At 37.2% G+C, this 20138-nt stretch overlaps 1 protein-coding gene across 1 annotated transcript in view; it reads left to right on the top strand.

Moving 5' to 3' along the window:
- The window catches only part of txndc16 (thioredoxin domain containing 16), a 30111-nt gene extending 12306 nt beyond the window's left edge, over window positions 1–17805 (top strand). Inside the window, exons 10-19 of the mRNA XM_051646584.1 lie at window positions 911–1037; window positions 1550–1696; window positions 2415–2474; window positions 2698–2866; window positions 4800–4936; window positions 7271–7355; window positions 7633–7771; window positions 8724–8893; window positions 8994–9184; window positions 16840–17805. Coding sequence (XP_051502544.1) covers window positions 911–1037; window positions 1550–1696; window positions 2415–2474; window positions 2698–2866; window positions 4800–4936; window positions 7271–7355; window positions 7633–7771; window positions 8724–8893; window positions 8994–9184; window positions 16840–17066 — 1452 coding nt within the window. The 3' untranslated portion in view covers window positions 17067–17805. The remainder of the gene's footprint in view (window positions 1–910; window positions 1038–1549; window positions 1697–2414; window positions 2475–2697; window positions 2867–4799; window positions 4937–7270; window positions 7356–7632; window positions 7772–8723; window positions 8894–8993; window positions 9185–16839) is intronic.
- Window positions 17806–20138: the final 2333 nt, after the last annotated feature.

Here is a 20138-nt window from a genome sequence, read left to right as displayed (position 1 = left end):
AATGCAACAAATTCATAAATATAAATATCAAATGAAAGGTAGGGATCTGTAAGATATCAAACAATACATTAAGAAAACTTTAAATGATATTTTCCATAAAAAACTGCCTATTAAAGTTGTGTCCTCACTTTGCGCCAACTCCATCAGATTTTTTTTAATACTGAATAAATCAGAAAATGTCCTGATCAGCTTACAGAGTAAAAGAGTACCCTTTTCCCACTTCCTGCTCATGGTGGATGCAACAGTAGGACATGTGGATATTTTTCATATTTTAAACAAGCAATGTATAAGTCTCTGCAGTCACAGCTTCAACTTGTCAACTCCGTCATTCTCATTATTATAATTTCTGTTAAAATTGTGGGATCAATTTTGGCATTTTTAGTTTATGGCATCTTCAACTGAGGGGGAAAAAAATGGCTCCATTGTACAACAGTGTACAATAAGATAGAAAAATATTAAATTTTGTCAACTCCGTCAGAATTTTCAGAATAGTATGAAAACAGAAAAAAAAAAAAATATATATATATATATATATATATATATATTGAATGTATTTTATCACTTAACTCCTTTACTGAACAATATTATTAGATAATTAAAGACTTTACACTTGTTGGATGAATCAAATTAAAATAGCACGCTTTTTGGTGTGTCTGACGGAGCTGACACAAATGACAGTAAGATGCAAGTTATGAAGTGAATAAATGTCAATTTTCAGAAGAAAAAAAAAAGCGTTTTTATAAAAACCTGTTCCCTTACATCGTTCATTAGCTCAGACCTTTGTCTACAAATATATCCATTTCAAATTAATTTAGTATTAAAAAATAAAAACTCAGATTTTAAACATTTTTTGTCCCTTATCTCAAAAATCAGTGAGCCATGATTATTCACAAAAATTCTTTCTCTACAGGAAGTGAAATATTTCACCCTAAATAGCGCAGAAGAGGTTGTGAAACTTTTTAACAAAGATCTTTTGCAAGACCACAAGGAAGATGAAGAAGATGAAGAAGAAGATGATGAACATTGGTCTGATCTTGGTATGATGTCACCTAATTGCCTGCCTTTGAAAATATGTTTTGATGTAGTAGTGCAATTTTAGTTTGTAGATCTCTTAAAGGTGCACTCAGTAATTTTGTCAAGTATGTGGAAGTGGCTTACATTGGCTTACACTCACACCTAGTTGCCTTTATGCTGCATCATTCAAACACATTAGTTTTCAGTTACCAATGCTATTGTAGAAATTCACTATGCACAGTGAGCCAGGATTAATTTAATCCATGAGTGAAAGTGTCCAATAACAGGGCAGTTACTGAGATTAAGGGAGTAGTATTCTGCTGGTCATGTGATGCTAACATGGCTGCCCCCATGAGGCACCCCTGCCCCACGTAGAATAAAAGAGCTTTGATAAGGTTACTGATATGACTAGTGGTCATGATTTTATACTCATGTTTCAAAATTACTATTTATTTCTTTAGAAGTCAAACTTTTTAAATGAGGAAATAAATGACTGAGTGCATCTTTAAATTGGTTCCTTTTTTTTCCCATTTAGATATCCTTGATGACGAGGTGTCCGAATCGGTGCATCGCGACAGAGATCTTATGCTGGATTTAGAGTCAGTTACAGAACTCACGTCTGACAGCTTTCAAACTACAGTTACAGAAAATGATATCACAGCAGTACTGTTCTATTTTAAATGTGAGTTTTAAATTTTCTCACTCTTTTATTTGCTGTACGTTTTTTTTTTTTTTTGTATTGAAACAGCAAGCATGTTAAACATGTACAAATACAATACAAACAATACAAAAAAACAAAAAACAAAGCGACACTAAGCTATTTTTAATTCATCCGTTAAGTTAAATAAAGACTTTTAACAAATCTTTGTGCTTTACTGTAACTTTGCCATTTTATGATAAGATTGCAATTCTATCAGAAATAAATTAAAATTGGATTTATATTCTGATCATTTCATCTTATTGATAAAGAATCTTCTATAAACAGTTAAGAAATTTGTTATAAAAGAAAGGTTGGCATCTTTGTTACAATGATGAAAAATAAGTAAAACATTGTTTTCTTCGAGGGAGAGTGTACAATTCGTTTTTCTACACATAAATTGAGAGACATTCCAAAAAAAATGTACGAGGTGACAATTAGAAAACAGATGGTATAATGTTTCTGGTTCGTCTTTACAGAATACACATTTATCATTCATTTCATTTATACATCTTTTGATAATATAAGGGTATATTCTTTGAATAACCTTTAATGTTACCTCTTTAATTTGGTTGTTACATTGATTCCATACGTTTTTACAATTAATACATTCCACAGTAATACTTTTGCAAATAGATTGCTGTATGATATAGATGACATTTGCTTTGAAATGAAACATGTGATGTCCACTTTTGTCCTCTAGGGGATGCTGTCTGCATGGCTTTCATTCAATCATTTATTGAAGTGGCTGATGGCCTTGAAGGTAAAGCATTCCAATCATGTATAATTTCTGTGATGTTTTTTAGCAGAGAAGCAGAGCATTAGTTACTTCATTTTGAACTGTACATCTTTTATCGTTTAAAACTTTCTATTTGTGAAATGTTTTGCTGTTAAAGTGTGCTTGTGCTAGGTTTCTTTAATATAATTGCCACTTGGATTAATATTTTGTTATCTAATTAAATTACATGATGATACACATTTTTCAGGTGTGAGTGGTGTGGAGTTGGCAGTAGTAGACTGTGGTGAATGGACTGACATATGCAGTGATCAAAACGTCACTTCCTTCCCTACTGTTATGATCTATCGCCCCATGGAAGCTGCTCAGCCTTACAGGGGCATGCTGGGAACCAAGAGCCTTCACAGGTTCATTCTACTGTGAGTATGACATCCCTCTCTACACACAAGGTCAAATCCTCAGGGTATGTTTTAGTCTGTCACTCAGCAGTAACATGAAACAGAGCTGTCTTTGGGTTAAATTAGAGGTCTGATGATTGAAGAGTGCGAGAGTCTTGTGACTCCAGTCTGACCTTCCTTTATACTGTACTGTATGTTCTGTATGTTTTTATATGTGACTTTGAACTTATAAAAATTTAACAGGTTCAATATTCCATTAAAATGTTTACTGAGACAGTTGTAGTATCTTATCTGTAGAGTACCTTCAAAAGTCAATTAATTAATTGACAGTAAATGGTCTGACTAGATTCCCACCCTTAATGTGTGTATGACTTTCTTTCTTCAGCAGAACACATTTGAAGAAAAATAAAAAAAATATCTCAGTTCAGTAGATCCTTAAAATGCAAGTGGATGGTGATCCTACTTTTGAAGCTCCAAAAATCACAGACAGTCAGCATAAACGTCATCCATATGACTCCAGCCGCTAAATTAATGTCTTCTAAAGCGACACGATCACTTTTGGTGCAAAAAAAGATAAATATTTAAGTACTTTTTAACTATAAAGCATTGCTTCTGGTCAGCAGCGGTATGCGCGTGTGATGTAATCGCCTTGGCATGTTCATGCAAGAACTGACACACATGCGACACACCCGGAAGAGCATTGCTGTTTACAAGTGAGAAGGAGGAACGCTGTACAGAAGCTTTGTTGGTTTTGGTTTAGATCTGTATTTATATCAGTTTCTTTACTCCCAATGGTGCATTTGTGTGTTTATCCCGGATGTCTCAACTGAGAGGAGAACGTGAGATTATGTCCGTAACATGCCAACACGAATACGTCACACGAGAGACCGCGTAAACTTAACGCTCTTGTGAATGTGCATTCTGGTGCTGACCGGAAGCGATGGTTTATAGTTAAAAAGTGCTTAAATATTGATAGTTTATTGCATTTTAAGGGCCTACTGAGCTAAGATATTTTTCTGTTTTTCTTCAAATGTGTTCTGGTGAAGAAAGAAAGTCATATACACCTGGGATGGCATGAGGGTGAGTAAATGATGAGAGAATTTTCATTTTTGTGTGAACTATCCTTTAAAGCCAATATTATTTCATCAAGACATCTAGATTAAGCATGGGATATTTGTGTTATACTACCTCCCTTTAACACTGTTTATTAAAGGTGCAGTCAGTAATATTTGTGTTTATGACAGTGTCAAAAAACAGAAGTTCTCAGTTACCGATGTCATTGTAAAAGTGTGCTGTATTTAGCGAGTGAAAGGGTCCAATTACAGGGGATTATTGAGATAAAGAGAGTAATATTTAGCTGGTCTTGTGATCTCAACATGGTGGCACTCATGCATGTGCGCCCAGCACCATATGCTCCTTATGTTCTTTATTCCATGTGAGTGTACATCATTTTACACACATTTCTTCAAAAATAATATACATTTCATTCTGTTTAAAAGTTTAGTTGTTAGCAAAAAAAAAAATCACTCAGTGCACATTTAATGGGTTACTATCAGGGTCAGAAATTAAGGGGGGCTCAGGGCAAAAATGCCACCAAAAATCCCCCCACAATTCAAAATGCAGGGGCAAAAAATGCCCTTGTAATGAATCCTTCTGTTTTTTATTTGTAACATCAGATATAGTTCTTAATATTCTATTATTGTCCTAGTTATACATTTTATGGCATAAAATAGGTAACAGATACTCAGTCTTGAAAATTTTTATTAATTAATTGAATTCGGATGAGACAAGAGAAAACAAATGCCCTCATAAAGGTAAAAAAATGCCTCTGAAAAATCTAATTCAGGGGCAAATATTGCCCCCTTAATAAAAAGTGAATTTCTGACAATTTCTGGTTAATATATGGGTCCTGCCATTTTTTTCTCATGCTTTTCTTTTTTCTTTTGATTTTCAGGAGTCAGCTCTCCAGTCCTTTCCTTCTCTCCTCATCTGTTGAGGTGTTGTCATTCTTAGAGGGCGATTTATACAGTAAACATGCAAATCTGTCACCTGTCAGAGTGCTGGGCCTTTTCAGTTCAACACAAGACCCTGGTAGAAAGCTCTATTTTTCAATAGATTCATTAATTCAATAAATTCATTGCTTTATTAACATTTCAAAAACTTGGATATTAAAAGGGGTCATATTATCCTTCATCATCTTCAATGTACGATAAAACATACCCTAACTCAAAACATCTTCCCCGGTCCAGAAAGACCCTTTATTGAAAGTGAGCTGCAAAAAGACTTGTTCTGAACTTCCATAACTTTATCATTATCACATAACTGCTCACATTTGCACGTCTATGAAGCCTGTTTGGTGTTCAGAAACTTTGTCTTCCCAGTCGTGGTGATGTAGTGAGACGTAAATCGGATAGATATGGTTACTTTTAAACACTGAAGAACAAATTTTAAGAGGAAAATGTGTGTAGCGGCTCTGCATGTCCCTGTAGAACCCAACGTTAGGGTTTGAGTGGCTGAAGTTTATTTTTACCAAGGTCAGGGATCATTACAGTCTGATTTTAGAGGAATATTCCGGGTTTAATAGAAGTGAAGCTCAATCGACAGCATTTGTGTCAGAATGTTGATTACCACAAAAATTTTCAAATAATTTCGTCTTGTCCCTGATTTTCTTTTTTAAAAAATAGCAAAAATTAAGGTTACTGTGAGGCAGTTACAATGGAAGCGAATAGGGCCAATTTTGGACTGTTTAAAGGCAGAAATGTGAAGTTTATAATCTTATGAAAGCACTTCCATTAATTAAACAAATGTTGTTAAAACTTGTGTATTATTTGAGCTTTAAAGTTGTTTAAATCATTGTTTTTTATGGTTATGTCATCATGGCATGTTGTAAATTTGGATATAACTTTACACAGAAAAGGTTATAAAGCCATTTTATCACACTAAGTCATGTTAATACACATATTGTTTATATGTTGTGGCTATTCTTTTTTTTGGGGGGGGGGGATTTTTCCCCTTTTTCACCCAATTTGGAATGCCCAATTCCCAGTGCGCTTTTAAGCCCTCGTAGTGGCGTAGTGATTCGCCTCAATCCGGGTGGTGGAGGATGAATCCCAGTTGCCTCTGCATCTGAGACCATCAACCCGCGCATAAATCACGTAGGTTATATTAATATTGAGTGCGTTCTCACAGAGACATAGCACGTGTGGAGGCTTCAAGCCACCCACCGCGGCATCCACACTCAACTCACCCCACCGAGAACGAACCACATTATAGCGACCATGAAGAGGTTACCCCATGTGACTCTACCCTCCCTAGCAACCGGGCCAATTTGGTTGCTTAGGAGACCTGGCTGGAGTCACTCAGCACGCCCTGGGATTCGAACTAGCGAGCTAGTGAACTCCAGGGGTGATAGCCAGCATATTTTACCACTGAGCTACCCAGGCCCCCTGTAAGTATTTTAGTGTTTATTGATTGACCCCCCCCATTTACTTCCATTGTAAGTGCCTTACTGTAGCCCTGATTTATTTTAATTTTTATTTTTTTGTTAAAGAAAAGGAGGGCCGAGTTGAAATTAGTTTTTGTAGTTGTGCTGAGCTTATTTTTAATGAACCCGGAATATTCCTTTAACAGTTTGTGTGGCGCATTTCATGTTTTGTGAACCTGTCACAATGTAATGCAGACTTTGCAGAGAGCATCTTATTGAAGGGCAGGCCAACGTAAGCTGTATTTGACTCAACAGCAAACCCCACAGCCTGTGTGTAAGCGCAGACTAATTTTACATGCGAAAGAGCATTTACATAGAAGTCCTAAAGGCATTGCAGACTATGTAAATTGGTCTAGGACAGGGTGGAAAATAGACATGATAAAGTAAATGATGACTATTGGGTGCAAAAACCTTGAATTACATAGTGTAGTGTACCTCAAGGCAAAGAAATGGACTGATTAAAAATGTTATGACCCCTTTAAATGTTATATGGACACTCTTTATATTAGGTGGCCTTAACTGCTATGTACTAACATTAAATACATACAAGACTATGTATTTACTGTGTAACTACGTGTTGTTCTGCAAAAATTCCCACATTTGCTGCTGCTGAGGTTGAGGTATGGGTAGGTTTAGGAGTAAGGGTTGGGTTAGGGTTAGGATTAGGGGCTAGAGTTAGGTTTTGGGGTAAGGGTTGGGTTAGGGGTAAAGTTAACAGTGTAACTACAAATGTAATTAAATGCAAGTACTTTAAATGTAATGCAACAAGATGTATGTACATAATAAGTACATTGTATCAGATGGTTAAGTACATAGTAGTTAAGGCCACCTAATATAAAGTGGGTCCTGTTATATCACTCAATACATTTGTTATTTTCTTTAATGAGAACCAAAATGTATTTTATGGGTGCAGCATACATGATTTGTTCTTTATGTCTTAGGTGTGACTTTATTTGAAGAAGCTGCAAGACTTCTCAGGGGAGAGACAATTCTTGGCCTATTTGCACTCAAAGATGCAGAAAAATGGTATCTGATAGAGTTCAGTGGTATAACCACAACTATTCTGATGATGCAGGGCTGTTTGTGAGCATTCAAAAAAAACAAAAAAAACAAACACCTTGCTTATACCGCTTATAGCTAGAAATGGCCCTGTGATTATGCAATGTTTTTTCGACTGTGTCTTTCATTTAAAAAGATTAAGCAACTGCTGGTTCAGTGGGTGTGTTAACAAGTTGATACATGTGTGAATTTTTCAGTCTAGTGTAAGAAAAGTGTTCCAGTTGACTTTTCTGTATTTGATCAGGGTGGAGGGAATGTCTGTAAACCTGCCTGCTTTGCTGGTGTCCCGTGGCCCTGGAGTTCCTCGTGATGCCTATGCTCTTCAATCATCTTCGCCGAAGGACCTAGTCACACTCATACAGAGAGCGGAGCTGGATCAATTTGTAGGTTATATTAAATAGTGGGTGTCCAAAATGCTGTTTCAGGAGGGACCATAGTTTCAGATATACCCCAGTTTTCTTGCAACATACTTCAAACAGTAACTTGATGATACCTGAAATTGGAATCATGAGTGTTTTACTGGAATTTAAGTAACATGAAATGACTGGTACTCTCTATTGACGTAGTTAGGCACCATTCTCTTCTATAGACAAGAGTATTGTTTCATTGTAGCTACTTGTTTCTGGAAGCATTTGATGTGAGGAGATTAGAAGCCTTCATTAGTGTCAGGCATCACATTTCTCCACAAGTTGGATCTTAGTCTAATCTATCTGTCTGTATTAGCTGATGTTGACTGATACAGTCATAGCTACCAAGTTGAAAAGTTATGTAACGTAGTACTAGTAGTGGCAGTGGCATAACACCAAAATCTAGAAAGAAATCTTACATTTGGGGAGTCCCTAGAAAACTCTACAATGTAAGCGGCCCTTTACAAGACTTTTTTTTTCTGACATTTTTGACTGTTGTGCCGCGTTTCACTGTTTTCAGTGTTTCGCACAGGAGCGCCACATTTTTAAGATGCCGTGTCAAATTAAAAGTACTTCAGCTTTTAACAATGCACCTCGAGACACCTGTGTTCTGTTCCGTTCATTGCATTACGTCTAAGGCTATGTCCACACTAGTCCATTTAAGTTTGAAAACTCCAATTTTAGTGCTTTCGAAAGTCTCAGCTTTCGGTGAAGGAAAACACCATTCCAGTGTGGATGAGTGGCATAAACGTAGCAAAATCAATGTGTTATCATATGAAAACGTATTAGTGCGGACTTGATCTAACATTTTAGTGCAAGAACATGTTCGAAGAGTAAATTTGGTGGGCTACAGTAAGTCTACAGCAGGTTAGCTATACACTTACAATCAGAAAACATTTTAGTTTAGTTATTCTGTCTTTTTACCTAGCCTGAACTGACAGTGGAGAATCTACCTTGGTATTTGAGGCTTGGGAAACCTTTGCTAATTCTCTTCATTGGAAAGGAAGATGGTACAGAGAATGCAAAGTCTTTAACAGAGATCAGAAATCTGCTGAGCTCTGGAGAGCTGAACTCATTCCTGCCTTGCTGGATCCATCTGTGAGTGTTATAATCTGCTGTCACAAGCACGTTAATTACAATGTAGTCACTTTAAATAAAGCCATTGTTAATTGTGATCTTCGGAATTTGATTTTTGTAGGGGTCGCACACCTATTGGAAGGTCTGTCTTGGAGAAGTATCTTGGATTTGTACCTCCACTTCCTGCTTTGGTGGTGTCACAGTTGGGCGCTGGAGGAGAGGTGTTCCTTTTCCCCTCAGAGCGCCCCCTAATGGCAACGAGCGTCCTGCAGTGGCTAGGTGGTGTTGAGAATGGACAGGAACAGCCAGCAGGTGAGTGTTCATTGTGTTCTGTAGCTTTTAAAGGGATAGTTCACCAAAAAAATAAAAATTCTGCCATTATTTCTCACCGTCATTCACTCCAAACCAGGGTCAGAAATTAACTTTTTTATTATGGGGCAATATTTGCCCCTTAGGTCTGATTTTCAGGGGCAATTTTTACCTATATGAGGCATTTAAAATAAACACTGTGTGTCATCCTTTTATGTACTTTATGTAAAATTTATATAAACTCCAAATTAATTCCATATGGCTGTTACCTAGAAATGTAAATCAGCATCCTGTTTTGTTATAATATGTGTTAGGGCTTAGAAAAAAATATTAGAAAATAATCAGATGTTAAGAGGCAATCCATGATAGTAAAATTATTTTAATTTTGGGGCATTTTGTCACTTTCAGTGGCTTTTTTTGCCACAAGCCCCCATTCATTTCTGACCCTGCTCCTACCCAAACCATATGACATTCTTTCTTCTGCAGAACACAAAAGGAGCTTTAAAGTGAGTCACTAACCTCTGCTATTGTATGGAAATCACCATCGCAACAGTCTTTAAAATATCTCATTTTGTGTTCTGCAGAAGAAAGAAAGCCATGATGTCTAAATGTGTGCTTAACAGGCCTGTAACTGTTTATCAGCATTTAATGGTTCCGAATGTCTTTTGCATAATGTTTCTCGCATGCCCTCGGTGCCAAGAATCAGCCATTGCACATCTCTGAAAAGCTGGCACAAAGTACTCAGACATGCACAAATATTTATGAGATCACACCCAACCCATTCACAGTCTCTTGAACCCCCCCCCCCCAATTCCCCATTGTTGCTTGCAGCAAAAACAAACCCAATCACTCATATTTAGCACTCAGCTCTGTTGATACCCTTACATATATAGATCTCTCTCAGATCTCTACAAAGATCCTCGGCTCCATTCCATTGATGGTGTATGAGCGGCTCTTGCTTTTGTCAGCGTCAAAACCTGGACCCATTTCTCAGCACCTCCCATCTGCTTCCTATGAACCCAAGAGGAAACTGTATCCCTTAATTTTGCCTGATTGTTCCATGCTATTTCCCTGAAACCTTCTGTTTGACTCTTGGTACCTGGGGACTTTGTTTTTGGCTCGTCATACCAGCGTTTTGCACTTTGGAAAAATGGCTTCATCCATCTGTCAAAATGTGTGTTTTCCAAGGATGGATGAAGCACTTTGTGCAGCATAAGATAAGTATTATGTATCATATGCCAGTTTGATGCAGAGGAAATACAATTGTCAACACATCATATAAATTTAATCCTTGAAGCATTAGTGTAATTGTAATGAAACGTTCTTTTGCTGAAAGCTACAGCATAAGTTCCTGTTTCGTGAGTAGTGGTAAATAGGCAAGTGTATCCTAACACAGTGGGGAAAAAACACAATGGTTGTTTCCTCTCCTTTATATGGCCACTTGGTTTTTATTAGGCTGTTTGTATAGTCGTATGTAAGACTGTGTTTTAAGTGTTTTAGCATCTTAGTGGTGCTGCATCTGTGACAGGGCAGTAGTGTAATAGGTTTGTACTTCTCTTTTCTTTGTGATCAGAGAAAGAATTCAGTCTCTGAGCGCTAACCAGATTCAACGTTTTATTTAACATCAGCCTTGGAAATATGAATCCGCAATGTGTGTCAGTGTCCTTGTGTTAAAGCTGCACTAGTTCATATGCTCCAACATGTTGAGCAGTGATGCTTATGTGAGCAGCGTCGAGAGCTCGAATCTTGCTTGCAACCTATCCATATCCCGTTTCCCCCACTTCTCCGCAGAGTTTTCTGTTTCCTTTCTCCACTGTGCTTTTAAATAAAAGTGGCAAAATACACCCTGTAGTGCAGGGGTTCTCAACCTTTTTTAGTCCACAACCCATTTTTTAGTTATAAAAATTATTGGATCCCCCTCACCCCTACCCACATCACAGAAATAAGCCATAGGTCAACATTTTAAGATTTTATAGTCATACTGTTAAATTACATTCTTAAAGGAACACTGCAAAGGATTTCTGGTTTCATTTTCTGTTAGAAATGGAAATTCAAAACAGTGTTCTTGCTCGACCCCGATTCACTACAGTAAGCCTTCAATAATGATTTTTACATGAACTGTCGGGTTCGATTTCGGGAAATTTCAGGCTTCCATCATTCATCCTTACGCATTTACCACATATCCGTAAACAAAGAAAAGAATGAATGCTACTAACTTGCTCAGATGACAAAAGCTTTTTTATAATTTTCTTTATTTATCACATTATACATTTGCACATATACAGTGAAATTCTTCTTTTTTCACATATCCCAGCTATGCTGGGGTCAGAGTGCAGGGTCAGCCATGATACGGCGCCCCTGGAGCAGATAGGGTCAAGGGCCTTGCTCAAGGGCCCAACAGTGGCATCTTGGCGGTGCTGGGGCTTGAACCCCCAACCTTCTGATCAGTAACCCAGAGCCTTAACCGCTGAGCTACCACTGCCCCAAGCTGTGTCTCGTTCGGAAGTCTGTGTCCTCCGGAGGTCATCGAGGCTGCCTCGTTTCAGAAAAGCGAGTAGGACACTTAGAATGCAGCCTTCGAATGCGACCTTCTTTCACGGGAATTTGGAGGATGCATGAGGTGTATCCTTTGTGGGCACTCTCAACCCACAATTCTTTGCTTCAACGGAAATGCCTAAAAATAATTACACCAATTTGCCCATAAATATGATGTTTAAACGCAAGCAATGTTAATTCCTAAGTTGAAGTACCTCAGTAGATGGGTACAGAGTATATAATATGTACAATTATATTAATATAGTATAATTAAAATAAAGTATTAGACTAAAAGTACACCTGTAAAATCTTTTTTCTTTTCTATTTACTTCATGATAACTCTCCTAAAATTTACCTCATACATTCCCTTCTAAAGGGACTTTATTCCCTTCTCACTCAAAGCGCTCGTGCTTGTTAAAGAGTGGCGTGCTGTCATAGCAACCATGTTACGTTACGTTTCCGTTTGTCCTACGAAGGCCCTCTCGTTTAAACAAGGCTTGTTTAAAGGAGGACGCTCAGTATACTGCAGCCATCAAAGGATGCATCCTACCTAGCACGCAGCCTTCGAAAAGAGACACAGCTATACACTCACAACCACTTTATTAGGTACACCTGTACACCGACCTATTCATGCGATTTATCTAATCAGCCAATGGTGTGGCAGCAGTGCAATGCATAAAATTCATGAGAGAGGTCAACGGAGAATGGCCAGACTGTTTCGAGCTGACAGAAAGGCTACGGTAACTCAGAAAACCACTCTGTACAATTGTAGTGAGCAGAATAGCATCTTAGAATGCACAACACGTCGAACCTTGAGGCGGATGGGCTACAACAGCAGAAGACCATATTGGGCACTTTATTAGGACCATAGTGTTCATAATAAAGTGCTCGGTGAGTGGATTCTTTTCTTTCAGATATATGTCTTATATATCTTCAGATATACGTAGGACTTTCTTTACTAGTGACTCTTGGTGTAGCTAGTAGAAGTGCAGTGCCGAAGCACAGCTGATGTTAAAAAAAACAAAAACAATGTTCCTCTGCAAGTAACTTGCCATTTTATGTTTCAACCACAGATGTCGATAGATAGTCCAAAATTCCTTAGTGTACCTTTAAGAATAACAACTCATAGCAGTTTTAGGGCCCTCAGTGGCTCAGGGCTTTGCTATATGTCGTTGCTAGGGTATTTTGAGTGGTTTTTAGTGAATTACTATTCCGTTTCTAGATATGGCTTGGGTCTCCTTCAGTACAAACAGGGGAAAAACGTAAGTGATTGCTTAGGAAAATAATAGCACTCCTCTCTACAACAAGCAATATGATTTTAGGTATCATTCACGTCTGTGCAGAGACGTGAAACAAAATGCACAATGAAATTTAATATTTTTGATTTAAAAAACCCTAACCCTACGGATGAGCAATAGAAAAAGTGATGCCTTCAAAAATGATTCCAAAGATCCAGATGTCCACTTTTCCTGTAATTTGAGTAATAACAATATTGTTTTCTTAGTTACTATGGATTTCGTCAGACTGGCCAACTGTTACAGCAGTTTGATTAATCCCACTACACCACAGGCATTAGCATAAGCAGGTTACTCTCTTCAGAGAATATCATGCATCTGTGACTCATCAGAGGAGTGTTGGTCCGTCAACATTTCCTAATAAAAATATGAGGACAGTTATCCAACATTTGAATTTTACAGTAGCTGGCACATCTGTTGAAGCCCGCATCCCAGTGTGATATATGCTGATAATGCTGGCTTATGTTAGCTTCAAACCTTGCTATTCAAGTTCTTATCCAAATTTAGGCTTAGTTTACATTTACAATCCAAAACAACATACAAATGAGGAAAGATAATTTCTAAGTTAAGTTTGAATTTGAATTAAAAGGAATAGTTCACCCAAATTAAAATTCTGTCATCATTTAATCACTCTTATGTTGTTCCAAACCCCTTATGATTATAGCTGCTTTTCCACCATCGGGCCGAATGGTTCTGAGGACGGTATGTTACGGTTACAGTAGCATTTCCACTTGAGCACGGTTTGGCACGGCATGATTACAAACCGTTCTCGGCCCGGAATTCTCGGCATGATTAGCTAACCATTCTCAACCGTGCTGGTAAAATGGGTTTAGTACGTGGCAACTCGTTGAGTGTATCTTTTTTAATGATGGTTTAACTAGTATTGTAGCCTACATTTATTTTTCTACAAACCCTTTTCATCAGGGAAGTAGATTACTAACTCATTTAAACTCAAAATACATCAATACAGTATTTTCTCATTTACTATTTTCATATAATGCTTATAGAACATTTTGTCAATAAATATCCTTTTTAGCTAGACTGGGAACTTTTACCTTTCTGCATGTTCGTGTCCAGTCACTCCGGTGGCAAACAAGCCTTCAGCCAATGGTGGTAAACCTCTTGCCTTTTTCTCTTTACTTTCCTTTTTGCAACATGGTCCGTGACTTTGCTGTTTGTTAGCAGAGTAAAACCAGGGAAAAAAGCAGTCCTAAAAGCTGGAATATACATTCATCCTCCATAGCGTGCTGCACTCACTCCAATGTTTACCTCTCACGCCCTCGTCAACAGATGGATCTGTTACGTAGATTCTCCTGATTTTACAGCACCACAGTGGAAAAAGAAACTGTAACCGTGCCAACTGGCCCGGATCGGCACGGAATGATATGGTTTTACGATAAGAACTGTTCGGCCTGATGGTGGAAAAGTGGCTTATTTCATCTGCGGAACACAAAAGAAAGTGTTAGGTAGAATGTTAGTCATCATTTCCTTTTAATTGTATGTTCCATGTATGCCTTTTATAGCTTGCGAACACCTGGAACTTTCAACTGAAATACCCAAAAAATTACAATATTTAAACACTCCAACAACAAAAAAAAAAACTCTTTGGCTGAATTTGATTCAGTCATGGAAAGTGATTTCACATGTTTGAAATGAGTTATTTTTTAATTTGGAATGCCCAATTCCCAATGTGCTTTTTAAGTCCTCGTGGTCACGTAGTGATTCGCCACAGTCCAGGTGGCGGAGGACGAATCCCAGTTGCCTCCGCGTCTTAGACCGTCAACCCTTATCATGTGGCTTGTTGAGCGCGTTGCCACAGAGAAATTGCCCGTGTGGAGGCTTCATGGCATCCGCGGCAACCGCGCTCAACTCACCACACGCCCCACCGAGGAAGAACCACATTATAGCGACCACGAGGAGGTTACCCCATGTGACTCTACCCTCCCTCGCAACTGGGCCGATTTGGTTGCTTAGGAGACCTGGCTGGAGTCACTCAGCATGCCCTGGGATTCGAACTAGCGAACTCCAGGGGTGGTAGTGAAATGAGTTTTCTTAAAGGGTTCATGACATGATAAAATTTACCTTTTCACATGTTCATTGTACTATAAAAACATACTATAAGTTTCAGAACTCAAAACTTCCTCCTCACTGCATTTGTTGAAACCAAGCTTCTAAACGACTCATTGTCTACTTTCTCTACATTGTGACGTCACAATATGGTAGAAATGTATTCGCCTCCACAACAAAACATCAAGGACAACTTTGCTTCATTACTTCCATAGCCATGCCCAGTAGTGGTGAGCAGGGAGATGGCAAGTAGAGAGCAGGTCAGTCAAGAGCAGTGAGCCAATAATAACAGTGGGTGTTTACTGTCAAGTCTTAAAGGAGAAGCAGCACCAAAACTGAGTGTTTCTGATGGAGGATCAGAATGAGGGTGGAAAATGATCATGTTTTATGGCAAAAACATTACTATATTATAAGTGAACCTCAAGGAACATATTAAAATAAAAAAAGGCATGTCATGACCCCTTTAAATTAAAATTACCATGCAATCTCAACTTAAATAAGTCAAGTAGAAGGAACCTAACTGAATTGAGTAAACCAACAAAACCAGACATGTTGTTGTAACTCATGAATCTCTTTCAGTTACATGCTAGCTTGTAACAATGAATGTTAGCATACTAAATATGAGCTGGTGAGAAGCACTACTGAGTGCAGTTTTTTCATCATGTTAAGATTAGCACAGCTGTCGCTCAATTAATAAAGCAAGAAGTAGAATACACAATGTGTATTTTTCCTCAATCTAAGCTAAAGCTACACTCTTCGCCACAATGGTAACCCCTAAAACACCAACATAACATAAACTCTTAAACATAAAACACTAACCACTCTCCCCCTTCTTGCACAAAGGCACATGTAATAACACTTTAATTTTATCGTTTCGTTTTCTTATCAAATCCCATGCAAAGCATGCTGAGAACTAGAAATCCCTTGCCCAGTGTCAGTTAACCAAACCAAAAATATTCACGTTTTACCAACACAAATGGATTACTTAAAGCTGACAAGGCACATTTACCCCCCCTCCCACCCACAATTTTTTTTTTATGTATACATTTTTAGGAGAACATGTTATTCTAACACGTACATGATTTATTGATGTTTTAATCTGCTTTTTTTTATATAAAAAACAAAGTACCACTTTTATATAAAAAACTAACCTCTTCATTTGTATATGTTTTGTACAAAAACAGAGCTCCAAATATGGATAACATTGTGATCCGTACACCTCCATTTTAACCTTTCTGGGAGTGTGTTACATATTATGGAACATAGCAGTTATAATTTGGAAACCCCTAGTCTGATTTGCTGAAATATATGGCACTTAGTCTTTTTGGTCCATTGAATGCCATGATTTAGACGTGTGCTTGATGCATTGTTAATTTCAGCGATACATTTCATGTGTTTCTCTTATCACACTAAGAAATATTTGCATTCCTTATTGGAAAATTCCTTCATTCTGCCAGTCTTTCATAGTATGCAGCCATGGGGTTTGTGAGCGCTTGACTGGTGGTCCTCTGGTAGATCAATTTACACTTGCATAGTTTCCACACCTAGACATCTGGAAGCAGTTGTCACTCATTTCTAAACTCCTCTGCTTCAGATTTCCAGGTATAAAGCATCATTTACTCACTGTTAATGATGCCGTTTTGCCATCAAAATGGTGTTTACTGTTTTTTTCAACAAGTTTTGCTAGCTGTTCATCAATGTTCATGCAACACTGACTTGACAGATGTCAGTAATATTGTTGTTTCTTCACTGTTCATTTAGGTGTGATCCCCGATGGGAAATGGGGGCCTCCTGTGCCATTCTACGACTTTTTGGCAATAATAGACCAAGAAGTGCCGGGTTACGCAAGTCAGAGGGGTCCTAAAATGAAGACTGGGGGCAGGGAAGACCACAAAGAGCAGGGGAAGAAGGATGTTGCCCCTAACCAAAGACAAACCTCGCATCCATCACCAAACCCCCAAGCACCTCACCAGCACTCAGAACTATAGAGCCAACCCAGACCCCTCTCAGGAAATGAGCTTGCCTTATGGCACTGGAGTGTTAGTAAGCATTTCACATACAGACTGGTTGACATCTGCAGCCGGGTTTCACGTTACCTGTTCCACATCTTAAAGTGGCGTTAATGTTTTCAATGCCATTTGTAGAAATGTGTATATATCCGAATGTCATTATCACCAAGCTGTATCTGACTTGGTTACTTTGTTGTCTAATTTCTTCTCCAAATCAAATTAACTTTTCTATTTAAAAATAAATCAACATACCCACAAGCTTGTTTTTATTTTTAGAGCCATGACTTTATTTATTGACCTAATGTGGCATTCAAACCTTGAAAAATATCAGATTTTTGATGTTTACATTGGGGTCCAAAGGCCTGAGACAACCAGAAAATGCTTCTGTTTTGCATTTTTGTAATCTAATACTTTTTTCTTACATGTTATCAGCATAACAATTTGAGTGAAAAGTTTGACATAAATTTTATGTCAGCAAACACCCAACCTGGCATGAACTTCACAAGTTTGTGCAAAACCTTTGCTTATTTCATGAATCACTTAAAATAGTGCAGAATATTAAACATTTCATATACATTTTCCATCACTAAAATTCTTTGTTTAATCTTTCAAAATCCTAAAACCTTGTATGGTTAGAATTTCTAAGTGGTCTCTTTAGACCCAACTGCATTTAACTACAAATAATTTACGTTAAAAAAAATAAATAGAAAACATGCTGTCCTCATGTTCTTGATTTATTGATGTTGTATTCTGAGCTTTGTTCCTGGAAAGCAGAATAATCTTCAGTTACGTGTAATCTTCAGCTCCACATGTGGATGAAATTGTGAGCCGTACGCAGATTGCTGCTTTGGTCACGAAAGAAGAGGGATGGGAACTGTGGTTTCCTTGATTCATCTGTCATGTATTATGGTTCTTTTACTGTGCTGTTTCTTTGATGGAAAGACTAACGTCAAACTGGAAAGAGGCTGCATCTTTGGCTGATTGCAATGTTAAAGTTAATTACCGTTACATTTAACAAGAGAAAATAAAAACAATCTAATTTAATCAGAAATTTACCGGGAAACAAACTTCCATCTGTAGTGTGTGCTTCCTGGATCTGAATCCAATAAGCAACACCCTAGATGTTTTTGGGAAGCATCTTGCATACCACATTTTTAGAGCATATGTTTTCACATGCAAGCGGAGCTGTTCATATATACATGCAAATAAGCACAAAGAGTCCTGCGCCAATTAAAATATCTCAGTTACTTATCAGGTGTGTTGATTCGATAAATTTAGATCAAAATATAGAATGGAATCCGCACACCAAGTCCATTTCTATTATAAAAGGATGAGGTTTGAAATCAAAGTAGTACTTTATGATAAGGTTACATTTGTTAACGTTAATAAATGCATTAATTAATCATGAACAAACAATGAACAATATATTTTTTACAGTATTTATTAATCTTGTTTATGTTAGTTAATAAAAATTGTTTATTGTTAGTTCATGTAAGTTCATAGTGCATTAGCTAATGTTAACATACTGTACAGTACAGTACAACCTTTGATTTTAAAAATGTATTAGAATATGTTGAAAATTAACATTAACCAAGATTAAGAAATGCTGTAAATGTATTGTTCATGTTAAGTAATGTTGTCAACTAATGTTAAAAGGATAGTTCACCCAAAAATGAATGTGTATGACTTAGACATCCCAGAAATGTATGAATTTCTTTCATCTGCTGAACACAAATGAACATTTTTAGAAGAATTTCTCAGCTCTTTTGGTCCATACAATCCAAGTGAATGGGTGACAAAATTTTGAAGCTCAAAAAATCACGTAAATCAGCATAAAAGTAATCCATAAGACTCCAGTGGTTAAAGCAATGTAAGCTAAATGATATGTGTGGGTGAGAAACAGATCATTTTCACATTCTTATGTATGCATATTGCCCCCTGCTGGGCAAGGAGAGGAATTTCTAGCAAAAAAGGACTTAAATATTTATGTTTCTCACCCACACCTATCATATCACTTCTGGATTAATATATATATATATATATATATATATATATATGTGGATTAAATCTCTGGAGGGATGCACTGATACCAATTTTTTCCCTTCCAATCCGATTCCGATATCTGAAATCTCAGTATCGGCCGATACCGATCCTGAACCGATACCAGTGTTGTTGTTTTTTTTAATAATCAGTTAAGTATATCTTCACATTATTGTGTGGAACTAATTGGGAGTACTCTGTAATATGTAAAGAAACACAAACCTCTAACTACACATTATTTCAATATAAATATATAGCTTATTAAGAACAAATGTATTGTTAACTAGTCTACTGGATAGTGTACCAGCAAAATTAACAGTAATTCCAGTCTATGTGTTCGGTAGAAAAGAAGGCAGTTTTTGTATTTATTTATTTTTAATTTTATTATTTTTACTTTTGTTGCTGGATTTTTTTTTTTAAAAGGATTCAGATCTATTTTTTGTTCAATTTAGCTGTAAGACATCAGTCCACTTTTCATTCACATGTATTTTTTGGAACCCATTCAACTTAAATATTGTTATAATACATTATTATTATTATTATTACTATTATTATTGAATTTTAAATACAACAGTAATATTTATCAGTCGTGCACCTTTAACTTGAAAACCCTCTGGCTTTTATTTTGACATTCTGAACTCGCCAGGAATTCCTGTATGTGTCTGTTTGTAGGCAAGTTCACAGTAGTTTAATTCGCTTCTTATTCAAATTCTAGTAAAATGCTGTTCTTAATCCATATTATAAGTGAACCGAACTATTGAGCATCTACATCTGAGATGTTGATTATGAGTACAGTAGCACTCAAATATTGCGCACTGTGTGAAGGCTCAAAATCTGTGTATGTGTGCAGTAGCGGATCCTGGCATTGGCAATATAGGCAGCCGCCTAGGGCGGCAACGCTCTCTGGGGCGGCACGACAGGGATAGTTTACCCAAAAATGAAAATTCTCTCATCATTTACACACCCTCATGCCATTCCAGAAACATGTCTTTCTTTCTTTTGCAGAATACA

Source organism: Myxocyprinus asiaticus, chromosome 20, assembly GCF_019703515.2.
Source record: "Myxocyprinus asiaticus isolate MX2 ecotype Aquarium Trade chromosome 20, UBuf_Myxa_2, whole genome shotgun sequence".
Lineage (NCBI taxonomy): Eukaryota > Metazoa > Chordata > Actinopteri > Cypriniformes > Catostomidae > Myxocyprinus > Myxocyprinus asiaticus.
The sequence above is the reverse complement of the archived record's forward strand: the minus strand, read 5'-3'. Positions and strand labels throughout refer to the sequence as shown.